General features: G+C 47.9%; 1 protein-coding gene across 1 annotated transcript; it reads left to right on the top strand.

The window, feature by feature from the left end:
• Positions 1 to 1,909: 1,909 nt before the first annotated feature.
• LOC122372817 lies at positions 1,910 to 8,977 on the top strand. Its single transcript, XM_043350413.1, has 4 exons — positions 1,910 to 2,130; positions 2,517 to 2,540; positions 6,471 to 6,635; positions 8,927 to 8,977. Exons 1-4 carry the CDS (start codon positions 2,029 to 2,031, stop codon positions 8,975 to 8,977), a joined length of 342 nt encoding a protein of 113 aa, XP_043206348.1. The 5' UTR covers positions 1,910 to 2,028.
• The last annotated feature ends 5,422 nt before the right edge of the window (positions 8,978 to 14,399 follow it).

The following is a 14,399-nucleotide window of genomic DNA, read 5'->3' as shown; positions in this document are numbered from 1 at the left end:
GTCAACGGTTCAAAATACTGCAAAAAAGCTAAGAAAACGCCGTAATATCTTTGATGGCGTAATGAGCCCTGCTGATTGGCTTCGTCGAAGAGCTTGGGCCTTAACCCTCGCCGGCCGAGGGGGGGGGGCGGGTGCCGCCCCCCCCCATAGGGTTTTTTCGCGATAGCTCCGAACACGCTGGCGATAGAGAGCTGAAACTTGGCATACCTGACCTTTGATCCAAGCCGCATCTTTTGACACCAACCCCATTTTTGGGTCAGGTCAGGTCACTGACCTATGACGTCATAAGTGAACCTCTGCACGGTCTTCAGATGTCGCAACTTCGCAACGCCCTCACTGCCAGAGGAGATGTCACAGGGAAATGAAACTTGCAGGATCTAGTATCCATTATGAGTCCCACAACTTGTATATCTCGGATTTTTCCTAAAGGTCATATGAGGTCAGGTCATTTTCGTGACCTCACCATTATAAGTCAATGGGGAAAAATGAAAACTGATATTCTGGCGCCGGGAACGATCTCCAACTATCTCAAGCACACAGAATCGTGATTTGATGCACTCCTTGCAAGGTTAGATGCGTCACTTTTGCAATGTTGACCTTGCGTGACGTCATTTATGACGTCATCAAGGTCATATTAGTTTTTCGTCAATAACTCTTGATCAAATTGAGCTAGCGAGTCGGGAAAGGCACCAATGGACTCAGGAAGGCCTGCCGAATCGAATGATATGCGACATGACCTCTTTCGACCAACTTCGTGACCTGGGGGTGCTGACCTGACCTTGACCTGAGGTCAACACCCCAAGTTGACCTGACCCGGACAAAAAGTATATCATTCGACGCGCCTGAGCGAGGTGAACACCATGCTGCCAAAATCGGCGCTCTGCGGCCGTTTTTTGCGAAGTTATTCACCAAAAACTGAACCGTACCCTGAGGCACTTGACCTGACCTCAGAGGTCACCGGATGACCTAGGACCTTAAAATCGGGTACCAATCTCTGCGTCTCGTAACGGCGCACACGCTCGTTTTTTCCGCGACGCGCTAGCTCCACTAGGGGCGAAACGGCGAGGGGGGGTCGTACCCGCCCCCCCCCCTCGGCCGGCGCGTATGTAGAAAACCAATAGGTCCGGCGAGGGTTAAAATGATCTATCCGGTGATGAAAATATTGTTTTCAAACACAAAATTATAAACATGCCATTGAATTCGTGGGAATGTTGGTGGGCGCAATTGGTTAGGAGGGCGCAATACACCCACTTTCCCCTGCATCATTCGGCCTGGATGCTTTGATAATTGATATAAAGAAAGTCTGCCGGCTCGACATGCCGTGGCATATTTAACATTTAATGGGTTTCTTCAAATGCTATCAGCATACAAAATTGACCCGTTTAACATATCAATGGCGAGGGCAGTAGGCATAAATGCCGAAAATTTTGATTTGCACACTTTTGTAATCATTACGAAGTCGTACAAAACAACAGTAGCGGCGGAACACCTTCAATCAAAGGGGTAGGGCACTGCCGACTTTTGGTCCCATTCTTTCCATGCAACGCCCATAGGGCTAATGTTAAAATGCCAAAATTAAGGGGGCACGGTGCCCCGGTACACCCCCCACATTCCGTCGCCTATGCAAAACAATTAGCCAAAACTTGCTTTGGTACTTTTGCCCCTTTTGCCTACGCTCTAAACAGAAACCTACCTTTTATATTGTTCCTATGTGAAATTCTTCTTTAAATATTTGTGGTCAAAATGTCCGAAATGGTAATATGCAAATGAAGTTCAGGTCTTAGATATAGGGCCTGGAGTTATGGCACCATGTGACATGCAATCCTTGCAATAGTTCATTAATTGTCATTTATGTTAATGCTGCTATAAGGTATGCCAACGACTGACATTTTTCTTCTTTTTAGCTCTCCATAATCATGATCTCATCGCCGACTGAACCACCCGCCGGCGGTCTTCGCCACTAGCGCCCCCTATCGGCGAGTTGTCGGCGATCTGCGCGCCACCTGTGGGCGACCTGAGAATGTCAGCATGCTGGCCAGCCCGGAGAACACGGACGACCTGGGCGAGAGCACCCCCAGCGGCTCAGTGGACGGAGACGAGGTGCTGCTGAGGCGGCAGGCGCTGCACGACGTGAGTTCCCTATCACACTGCACGTGATTGCACTGTTCGCAATGGCCGGCGATAATGGAAAGGTCAATTATGAGCCTTTCCATTATGTTGTCGAATGTTGGCAGTTAACAATTACCTACGAAAGCAACATGAATGCTTTACCAGACAATTGACATCAATCTGCATTGTCCTATCAGTGCATGCATAAGGTTTGTTATCCTTTGATGAAGAGTCCCTTTCCCGGCACGGCCTTCTACATATAAAGGAATAGGTATGCATTACCAACAATAAGTGTAATGTTTGTCTTTTATCTCAAATGTAATGCACGTAAAAAGAACGTCGAATCATAAAATTGTTGATTTTGGCACAGCGTGATATGGTGCTCATCAGATTCTCCTCTGTTTCAGAACTTACGGGATATATTTGATAAGGTAAGTTATCAGTGTTACAAATATTTGTGTATTGAGATTGGCGTGTGTTGCATATTAAAAGTAATTCGCATTGGTATTTATTGAACGTTGCATGTCAGTGGCGGATCCAGGATTTTCACTGGGGAGGGGCTGCAGGTCATAATTGGGCGCCACGCCCCGGATGGGCGCCATAGTCGCATCGTATTGGCGCTGAAATATTGGCGCCCAGTGGCCCTGACAAGAGGCGCCCAGGATCAGTATGTACAGTGACACCACACGATTGGAAATATCGGTGCGGAGCGTACTGAAACGACGTTATTCGACTGATTTTTGCATCCTAGTCCTAGTATGCGGCACTCCGATGAGTTGCGAATTGAAAATTGGCGCCACTGCGCCTTCGGCGCAGTGGCGCCAGTTTTCCTTGGGTGGGGGCTGCCAGCCCCCGCAGCCCCCCCCCCCTGGATCCGCCACTGTTGCATGTAAGTGAACACGTTTTCGTAGCTTCACCGTTCATAGCTCGCGTTGTTAGCTCTATAATCCCGTTCTTCATTGAACTATAGATCAATCGACCGACTTTGACCCAAGTGTTGTAAATAACATAGTGTTATCTATATTACTCGAGGTAAAGAACCAGGTACTTGATGTAAGTTTTCACCAAAACCGTGATGATGTGGCCACTTTTTGGCCAAAGCTATATAACAATAAACCAGTTGTTTGCCTGTGTTGTTTTGTTGGGTTAGGCCCTTTCGGTCTAATGAGACCATTGAAGAGCAGGGAGGATGATAGGAATTAGGGGGAGACATTGGTCTGGGTAGGCACCCTAGTGAGTAATCGGGGCTGAGCCCGTCCAGACGACAGGCCACCCAGCCGCCCCAAGGTACTCACTGCACCCGGCTACGGGGTGCGCTCCCTCGGGAGCCGCGGTGCCGCTCCAAGGGAGCAGCCTACATGAGATAAGGGTGCCTGACCAGCCCAGATTGAGGGTTGCGGCGTGATGGAGAAGGATTTGATTGTCCTGAGGATGGAAACGACGGGGTGGTGAAAGAAACTGGACTTCGACCTTTGGGTCTTTGACCTGGTTTTGATCGGGTTAAGGACGTAAATACCCCCTGCATTCTATTTCTAACGTATATGTTCTTGCATTGCTAGCGGGATAAATTATGCTTTTGAAAATGTTTTAGAGTTCATCCTTTCAAATGAAACCTAATAATCGATTGAAATCGGCTTCATCTCCTAGAAACAGGACGACCTTTAGGTATACCGCGATGCTCAAGTGTTCAGTCAAAGATGAGCAAACGTGAGGGAGCGGAAAGGAGCAAAGGTGGAAGGAACTAGATCGTACTTTCGCCCTCCCCCCCCCCCCTTTGTGAAAAGGAATTGAAATTGACGGGTGACGGTAAAAGATAATTGACGCTTTTGGGAGGCTCACGGCCCAAAATTCCTCCAGACGCCCTCGAAGCGTCAGGCATTGCCACGATCCACTGTGACGTCCCCTTCTGCGTCGGTGGCGCCCTCTCATCACTTCGTCGAATCATTAGTTCGCCATCTCACCACTAGGTGATCGCTCAGCCTATTGCGCGGCTTCCCAGCCGGGAATATCCATGGACGGCTGCATCTGCAAGTTCTGTGCAAAATTTAACAAATCTTCAAAGATAATAATAAATTAATTAATGTGATCCCGAGAGTCCGACCATGGAGGCGTGGAGGTCAACGAGAAGGCAGACCGGCTGGCGGGCAATGGCGCGCCCGCTACCAGCAGGATCGTCCTCTCGGCTTCCGACTTCCAGCAACTACTCAAATTCAAGATGGAAACTGACGATGCCAGGAAGCCAAATCCAGGAGAAGCGGAAGTCGGGAGGATGGCCCGTGTCGGTCTGAGGCCGGGCTGGATCGCGAGATCGGGCCTCTGTGGCCCCCGTGGGAGGATGGCGTGCCAGCTCGCGTGCGGGACGGTGTCTCGACGAACCCTGGCCGACATCTGCACGTTGGGAGGAGCGGAGACGGCATGGAGGCGGATCTTCGGCTCCCGTTCCGTCGACGAAGCTGTCGCCGAGGAGTAAGTAAGAGTAAGTAAGTCCGACCATCGGTCATCTACCCGTGACAGTCACCCTCTGCGGGGTAACCGTTTGAACGGCAGGGCGGGCTGTCCCATCGGGACAGCCCCATCCCGCGGGACGCTCTCTGCCGCTGCGGAGCACCGTCGGTTGTCCACACAGTCCAGTGTCTACACCCCTTCCTATCAGCTCGCTGCTCTGCAATAGCCCTTTCAGGCGAAAGAGCTCGCTCCCAACAAAACAATATAGCCACGCCAATCAAGGTTCTACGTCAGCACTACAGACTCGCAATCAGCTGACCTTGTTTGCTTGCATGCTTACAATAAAATATTGGTTTCCACGATTATGAGCATATACCTACATGCATCATCACCAGCATACATCATGACATTATTGCACATGCTTAGTTCAGCAGAATGACACGACTAGACATGCTGGCTCACAATGTGGGACAACGGCCAACGCCGCATGTAGTTCGAAGTCTTTCAACTGCATTGCAGCTCGAATCACTGTCAGCTTCAATAAGAATACTTGCTTTAATCTGCTGAGAAAAATCAACAAATAACGCCAGTCACGAATCATTATTTTTACCAAAGAACGCCGGCAGTCGCCGACTAATTGCCCCGACCAGCGGCGTGTTTCTGCTCTGGAAGTTCTCGTTTTGCCACACCCGTTGGCGTTTTTCACGATTCCGACGTGCAAAGCTCAGGCTGCTGCCCATCCTCCATTCACGAAGTGCCAGCAATGGCGGAGCCAGGAGGAAGCCATGAAAAGGGCACCGCATTGGCGCGATGCTAAACAGCACACAGAAGGAATAATTATAATATAAGCAAAAGATACACATCTATCGATGTGTATCTTTTGCTTATATTAAGGGTGATAAGAAATATTACTTCATGGACGGGTCAGCGATTTGACTGTAACCGTGTACCCCTCTCCCCCTCGCGAACCCCGCGCCTGGGTGCGCCTCTGGCACTGCTGATGCCTCTCTGGACAGTAATCCTAATTTCAGTCGGTGTTTCGATGGGGCTGAGCGGGCCGGTTGCCATTTTTTACCGGACTGCTGAGACGGCACTCACGCGCCGGGGATTAGAGCGGACGGACGGACGGACGGACGGACGAACGGACCACCCCAGTTCGAGCCGAGCGGATGGACGGAGCTGATGGACGTGACTCGCGGCCATTCATGATAGTTCGATCTTTTTTTGCAAAGCACATTTGTATTGTTTACTAAAAACAGCAATGAAATACATATTTTTGGACTTTTCATTCCTTTTTCCAATATTAATTGTCGATGTTCGAGAAAATATTGACATTAAATGTATCTAATGTATGCCTGTTGCCAATAGTCCAAATATTCACGATCAAAACTTTGGTGCGGTCGAACTATTAAATGGACATCTTGACTATCAAAGCGTCTAGAACCCTTCGTTTGTGCCTTTCCTTTCAACGTACTCAGATTACATAAATGCCAATGTTGTTCCTAGGGCTTGCCTATTACCAAGCTCGTTAATCGTTATAGTAAAAAACGATTAAGTTAAGTTATTAAAAAAGTTATAGAATAGCCGCAACCTGACGCTTAGCTTGCATGCCCATTCCCGCGGCGCTGACACTGATCTCTTCTGACCTGTCAGGTCGACCTCCTCTGACCTCTGACGCCGACCAGTGACACTAAACTGTGACCTCTGCCTTTGACCTGTGAAATTTGACCTCTGGCCTCCGACCTCTGACCCTCTGACCTGTTCAAGTGAACCCGGAGGGGTTCGGAGAGGTGCTGAAACTGACCTCTGCCTGTATGTACTCCGACAGTAATATGTGACCTCTGACCTCTGATGCTAGCCTCCGATATGTGACCTCTGGGCTCTGACCTCTGACCCCTGACCTCTGACCCGTTCAGGTGGACCCGGAGGGTTTCGGAGAAGTGCTCGCCGTCGACTTTCTCCGGGCGATGAGCTCTGCTGAGTTTGTTGAGTGTGTGGACGTGGGCAAACGAGTTCAACTGGCCGACCGGATCCGCTCTGGGGAGCTGGAGCTGGTCACCTACCAGGAGTTTGTCAACGTGGTGAGTACCGCTGGTCCGCTCTGGGGAGTTGGAGCTGGTCACCTACCAGGAGTTTGTCAACGTGGTGAGTACCGCTGGTCCGCTCTGGGGAGTTGGAGCTGGTCACCTACCAGGAGTTTGTCAACGTGGTGAGTACCGCTGGTCCGCTCTGGGGAGTTGGAGCTGGTCACCTACCAGGAGTTTGTCAACGTGGTGAGTACCGCTGGTCCGCTCTGGGGAGTTGGAGCTGGTCACATACCAGGAGTTTGTCAACGTGGTGAGTACCGCTGGTCCGCTCTGGGGAGTTGGAGCTGGTCACCTACCAGCAGTTTGTCAACGTGGTGAGTACCGCTGGTTCGCTCTGGGGAGTTGGAGCTGGTCACCTACCAGGAGTTTGTCAACGTGGTGAGTACCGCTGGTCCGCTCTGGGGAGTTGGAGCTGGTCACCTACCAGGAGTTTGTCAACGTGGTGAGTACCGCTGGTCCGCTCTGGGGAGTTGGAGCTGGTCACCTACCAGGAGTTTGTCAACGTGGTGAGTACCGCTGGTCCGCTCTGGGGAGTTGGAGCTGGTCACCTACCAGGAGTTTGTCAACGTGGTGAGTACCGCTGGTCCGCTCTGGGGAGTTGGAGCTGGTCACCTACCAGGAGTTTGTCAACGTGGTGAGTACCGCTGGTCCGCTCCGGGGAGTTGGAGCTGGTCACCTACCAGCAGTTTGTCAACGTGGTGAGTACCGCTGGTCCGCTCTGGGGAGTTGGAGCTGGTCACCTACCAGGAGTTTGTCAACGTGGTGAGTACCGCTGGTCCGCTCCGGGGAGTTGGAGCTGGTCACCTACCAGGAGTTTGTCAACGTGGTGAGTACCGCTGCAGACGCAGGAGTCTGCCTACCGTTAGTAGTTATAATTTCTTTGAGACAATTTACTCTGAACGATATGTATTTTTGTAATTATTGTTTGCCTTGTTTGATGCCTTGATGTAATTACAAAATATTAGGTACATAGGCCTTTTTTAATTTGTTTACCCTATTCGCATCTTTTGTATACTAAAATCGTCCGAAGCAGCAATTTTTTGTAGGATACTCATTTAATCGGCAGTCTGTTTTGCTATTTGATTGAAAATAACTGCATAGCCATTTTTTACACATGTTCGAATAAGTAATACCAGCTAGTCAAGTAACTGATGTGTCAAACCGATTAGTGAGACCACAGCAAGTGCTAAAATATGATGAACAGGGGGGCAGTAAAAATTGTAAACCAAGCAGTATATGCGGCCGTAACCGATAACTTTAGGCATTTTGTGCATCTTACAAAGCGATTAAACCCTTTTACCTGATTGGTCCTCTGGGTTGTACTTACAAGCCCCAATCATGGATTACTCTCGGATTACAAACCGAATTACAAGCCACAAACCACCATATTATCTCGTGGTCTCGCCTAAACCTATTTGAACATTCGAAACACATCGAGGACAACAGGCTTCGTGACGGCATAAGCTCGCACCTAAACTCTTCCCTGCCTCGAGCGAGGTACCCGACAGAGCGTATAAAACTTGCACGTATGTCGAGAGTTTGAAAAAGAGCTGCTTACGTGCCATGGCACAGTAAACGTGACAAACACCTTACAGATGAAACATATCGCACTTGTGTCGCCTTCGCCGAAACGCTGCTGAAATGTTTCGGGGAAGATGTCCTGCAGTCTGCACCCTCTGTCCTCGTGCCATTTGTCGTTTCGGATGTTACTCAGTGCTCACAGGCCCATTTCCAGCCAACCAGCTATAATGAAGGAGCGGCAGATGCGTCCATAGGCGAGAAACTGAATTGAGTGTACACGGTGGAAAAAAAATATAATGATTCTAAATCAACAAAACGAATCCAATTTTTCGGTAGTTCTGACAAAATTCAAATAGTACACTTGAAGGCACACGGAAGTGTTTAGTTTACAGCCACCCGCGGTTTTATTTTTTAAAATGGCGCCAATCTCAGCACTGTAGCTGAAAGTTTGCGTGCTTGTAGTTCGATTATTTTCACTGCATGTCAGCATTTCATGTTTCAGGGAAGTCGATTATGCATATTGAACAGGTGCTCCCGCTGAACAGTCGCCCCTCGGATGTGCTAAGACAGTGATGTCACTGTCTGAGATTCCTTAACTCCAGCCGATCACAGCTAATTTTGCGATTTCCTACGGCTTTACGCGTGAATAGACCTCAACGTCAGACCGGTATGTTTCACAGCTCCCAGTACCTACTGCATCCAGACTGCAGTTCTGGTTTGTCGAACTGGTGATACCTATGACTTCACCATGACACGTCACCCAGCTACTGAACACGCGGCTTTGGTGTCGGCCCAACACGGACGTGCTGGTCTGATTGATGAGCGGAAGGTATTTTCAGACAGCGCTTATCAGGCACGCCACTGAGGATCTGAGTTGACTAGAGTCAATTATCGGGTGATGTCAGGCGATTTTCTCAGATTTATGTCTAAATATATCTGTCTGGCAGCAGGCAGCATATGCCTTCCCATATGTTCTCAGAGGCGCCTCCAGTTGTTCAATTAACCCGCGCGGGGCTGGGGTCTCCAGCCGAACGCGCGGGGCTGGGGGGGGGGGTAAATTTTACCCCCCCCCCCTGCTATCTCCCGAACTAATGGTCCGATTTGGAAAATTCAAACACCAATCGAAAGATCTCATCACGAACAACTAAAAACATGTACTTTATTTAAAGTTTGAGGTCAAGGTCAAGGTCAGGTCAAGGGTACAAATTGAAAGTTTCTACAGTATCGGCCTTGCACCGTAGTTGCCGAAGAATGGAGTCATGGACTGAGACGGATTGCCCAAAACGTGTTCTTAGGCTACCAAGACAATATTCCTTGCATACAATATCATTCAGAGGTCAAGGTCAAGGTCAGGTCAGGTCAGGTCAGGTCACAAAAAAACAAAATATAGAAAAGGGCATTTGCAACACATGTTTTATGGGTCATTTTATTCATAAAATTCAATAGGCACACTCAATAGGTGATATGGACCACATCTGGATGAATTTCAGGTCGAGGTCAGGTCAAGGTCAGGTCAAGTGAGGTCAAATTTTGAAGTTGGTTGTTAAGGCCTACAAAGGTGTTGTCTATCTGATGCAGTTTTTCACGGCGAATCAAATGGTGCTATTTTTGTTTCCTTACGAGGTCTAGAACTTCCAAAAAAATCATTTTTCAAAAAAATGTGTGTCGTGACGTCATACAATTTTGAATAACTTCCACATTTTTGAACCGATTCTTCTAAAAATTGGTATGTAGGTGCACATATACCACTTCTCTGACATATATTCCGGTTTTTTCGATACACGCAAAATTTTTGATTTTATAATTATTTTCCCAAAAAAGTCAGTTTTTTTTAGGAAAAAAATGGGCCAAAATCAATGATTTTCAAAAAACCGAGATAGCCATTTGATAGACAAAAGAGAATCATGTTAACTTTTTTTGTTACGTCTTGATTCCCTTAAAAATGAAGATGTTAGCGGCGTTTGAAATTGTGCCGTTTTTTTAGGCGAAAATGGCGAACATGACGTCAATAAAACGTCATTTTCTCAAAAAAAGTTTCCGAGGGATTTCGCTCAAATTTTCAGGGAACGTGTCAAATTGATGTAAGAAAAGGTACTGAAAGTTTGGCGGCGCTGCGCGCCGCCGTTTTCGAGATATTGCAAAAATTCGCGAGGGGGGGGGTTAAATTTACCCCCTCCCCCAGCCCCGCGCGGGTTAAGGACCATTTCAATGACCACAACCACTTCTGGGCGAGACGCCTGCTGTGGCCAACACTGCACCCTCGGACCATTATTTACGCCTTCAGTAACATGTGCCGCGCCCACTGTAGGCAGCTTAGTGTGTTTCTGCTGCCACTCCGGAACGAAGGGCGGCGGTGTTAGTGCGCTGTTTGTGTTTACCAAGGTGGTGCGGTCACAAGGCGCCCACGTTTAGCTGGCCATGCCGTTACGTACATGGGACTTGCGATAAGGATAACGCATTTAGTTACAACACATGACCAATAAAGTTCAAAGTTCGCGTGAATAATAGCCGTTTTCACGACGGCCATCTGGTACACATTTGGTGCACATCTGGTACAGATTAGGTGCAGATTTGGTCAAATCAGGTTCAGTGTGTCTCTTAGCAGCTGTCAGCTATAGGGTTGCACTAATTGCTTATTTGCCTGCTTTGTCATATTATCAGAGAGCATCATCGATTAAAACACTGAAATAAATTCATAAAATGAAGATATTTGCTGTAAAAGAAATTAGGTGCAGATCTGGTCAGATCAGGTGCATTCGCCGGATAGCCCGTCGTGAAAACGGCTAATATTTATATGTCATTGAAAACATTTATTCAGAGACCACAGTGGTTACTAAGTTTATCAATGCTCAGCATTTGGGCCGATGACATCAGTCCAGAATCGGTCCAGAAACAGTTCGTAACTGCTCCAGCAACACCCCAGCATCACTGCAGCTCGGTCCGGGCTGCCTGGTGACGGTCCCAGCCGACTCTCCCTACCCTCGACAGTCGGCCGGTGCCGACAGAGCAGAGCACCACGCTGACCTCCGCGCCGGCTTACCGCCGTCACGCGGCCATCTTTTGCCGTCGCTAACGCGTTTAAGTGGTGTTCTGAGCACCGCTAATCAGTGCAGAGCACCTGGCCGGTCCTAGCGGGCCGACTCGTGACAAACTCTGACCAACGGAATGATACCGCAATGATTCTGCAGTACAACCACCAGCGGTGGCCGTCAGGGCCCGGACCAAAAATTTCGACAATCCAGCGCCATTCCTGGCGCGGCGCGGGCGGTGGAATGCCGGGAATGGAATGCCGCTCAGATGCGGACCGTGAAGTTAACGACCGCAGTTCGACACGTGATTTGGCGAGTTATTGCAGGGCTGTGAGAGCAAGTTTGCACGTGCATTGCGCAAAGGCGAGCAAATCTGGACGGTTGACGGTGTTAGGAGTGTGAGACAGGAATTGTTACGGCTAGAGGTGACGGCTTGGTGCTAAAAGAATTGAATACCGTGGAGTGAAATATCGACGTTGTTACACCGGCGGCATTTTCAGTGCACGTTATCTGACCAGTCCACGCAATCTGATGCCTCCTTTTGTTCTTGGATGCATCAGGTTGTCTATTTTCTAATGTGAACCAAAATATCCTTTAACCATTTATCGGCTGCTGTGCTAAATTTGGTTCGTTTCTTCGCGACTGTTAAGCTCTCCCAAGTTAAGGTGTTTGGCACGAGCTGCTGGGCCACCAAATCCCGCCATTACAGAGGACCGCCAGACTCACGGAGCCGGACGCGCCGAGTTTGCATCTGGGCCGCGCTCCTCTCCAGGGGATAGCACTGAAGGCACGCGAGCGGCCTCAGTACCCACCTGGGCACCAGGCACGAGACGGTGAGGGAGGGCCTGCTGGTCAGGGCGCTGCAGAATCCCCCGTGATACTACAGCACTGCGCGAGCGGCGTCAGTGGCCGACCACCAGCTCGGGAAGGTGCGGGAAGGACTGCTCCCGTGATACTAGTCGGTAGGCGTGACTCGGTAATTGAGAATGGAGGCTTTCAGCAGCGAGTTAGGAGTGAGAGAAATCACATTTCAGGATAAAGAGGAGCATCCGGAGGGACAGCATGCAATGTATGTACATTTAATAAACCATGGAATATCGCATGCACGGAAAACACGCAAAGATTTTTGTTTTTGTTTTGTATGTGTCAGATCATTTTATGTGGTAGTTTGTGAATTTCCAATTTGATGATCGTAGTCATATTTTGGAACTGCGTCTTGTAGGTTTTTATTCTTTTTTATTCAATACTTTTTTAAACACCTGTTGTCATGAATGAACCTGGCGTGCAGCGAGGATAAAGGAACTACTTTTAGTTTGCGGTTACATCCCGAATCAGGCTTAGTGTCTGAAATACGTTTATGTAATCCCCTCTGATCCGCTTCGCCCGTCCCATTAAGCGCTGCCGTTTGCACGATGCTGCCCATGCCAAATGCCCATATGTCCATGTTGTTTCCGTTTAAAGATCTTAGCTTTTTGTGAGGAACAGTGCACAGTAAACGTGACTGGTATTTTATATGAATGGAACATTGTTGAAATTACGATTTTCTTTACTGATGTCATTTATCTTTGTCTTTGTTGCTGTTGCTTTCTGGAAGTTATTTGCCGTGAAGACCATGGCCAAACCTTATAGTGAATGAGCTTGAAGACTCTCAGTATAAGAATTACAAACCGCATTTACTTTTATCCCTCGTTAGACATGATAATAGAAGTTCTTTTCGTTTCCGACTCTTGTCTGAGTTAGGCTTTTACAAATCTTGTTTAGCCTTAAGGATGTATCATGTATAATGCAATGGACATTGGACTGTCAACAACCGTGCTTACAAGTATAAGCAATGGACTGTGGGAAATGCCTTGATGAATTCATGATGACCTGGCATACCGAGCTATGTGGTAAGAAATTGGAAGACACGGCCTCTAAAGTCCACCTCCCAATTAAGGGTACAAGCAGCTGCATTTGATGTCTAATGGCTTGAAACGACCAAAGTGGGTTCCGGTGGCATAAGGCTCTAAATAGGTGTAGTTTTGTGAAGTTGTTAAACAACTGAAATATTTTGCTACGCAATAATGGAATATTACCGTAAACCGGGGTGAGTTGATATGGGGTGGTGAGTTGATATAAATTGCTCGAAAAATGTTAAAATGTGTGCTGCTCATCTATTTGTAAACCAATTTTCAGTTTTACTTTTTCTGTGAAGTGAAGCAACCAATAAGTGATGCATATAGCTGAGAAAGGCATGCATGTGGTGCAGTGCCTTCTTAACACATTACTTTTTTCAAAGTCCTTTTTTTCTTCTGATTTTGAAACTAAGGAAAAGTCCCCACCCTACAGCAAAGACGGTGGATATTCATGAAACACCATGCACTGGGAAAGAAACTACCATCAATTTACTGTTGATCCCAGGTAATTTTGGGTTTCACCTATAACAACGCTTTTTTATAATTTTAAGAAAAGTGACAGGTGGTGAGTTGATATGCCATCAAGTGGTGAGTTGATATGCATGATAAAAGCTGATACCAGGCTGGTAGGCATGCAAATTAGCATGAAATATGGGTCTGCAGGTAAGACAAAGTCAATTAGACCAACTCTTCTCCTTTTCTTTCCCCACATCATTCCATCAACCCCCAAAAGCTTTAGTTTTTTTTCTGAATGCTTGAGACGAGGCCTGTTAGTATCACTGAATTTAGTTGTCGGACTTTCGTCCCCGTCTTGAGTTGAGATGTTAGTTTCACAACGTTTCAGCCAGTAACTTATCCGGCCATAGTCAAATCTGCCTCGATGGTGGAGTGATTACAACCGTGGACCAGCACCGGGAAAACCCGAGTTCGATTCCCGCTGACTACAGGACTTTCGAACTGTTTGACGCGTACGGCGCAACGCCACCAACATCCAGGTCCTTCTGAGGGTCAAAGAACACCTGACGAGTGACGACGGCCGGAGAGTAACTGGCCGAAACGTTGTGAAACTAACATCTCAACTCAAGACGGGGACGAAGGTCCGACAACTAGCATCAGTAACCCCAAAGTTTTTTTTTTCTGTGGACATACCTAACATGCAAAAGGCACAGCACAACTCCCTGTCAAGTCTCAAGATGGCTCCCTACAAGCTACAAAGGAACACTATAGAACACCTATATACATACAGATTAAAAAAAAACTGTTATAATTATTCGTAGTTTCGAAAATGACAGAACTGTCGTTTATGTATGGCT

Source organism: Amphibalanus amphitrite, unplaced genomic scaffold (assembly GCF_019059575.1).
Source record: "Amphibalanus amphitrite isolate SeventyFive unplaced genomic scaffold, NRLGWU_Aamphi_draft 001404F_arrow, whole genome shotgun sequence".
Classification (NCBI taxonomy): Eukaryota; Metazoa; Arthropoda; class Thecostraca; order Balanomorpha; family Balanidae; genus Amphibalanus; species Amphibalanus amphitrite.
This window is presented reverse-complemented; position numbering and strand designations above follow the sequence as displayed.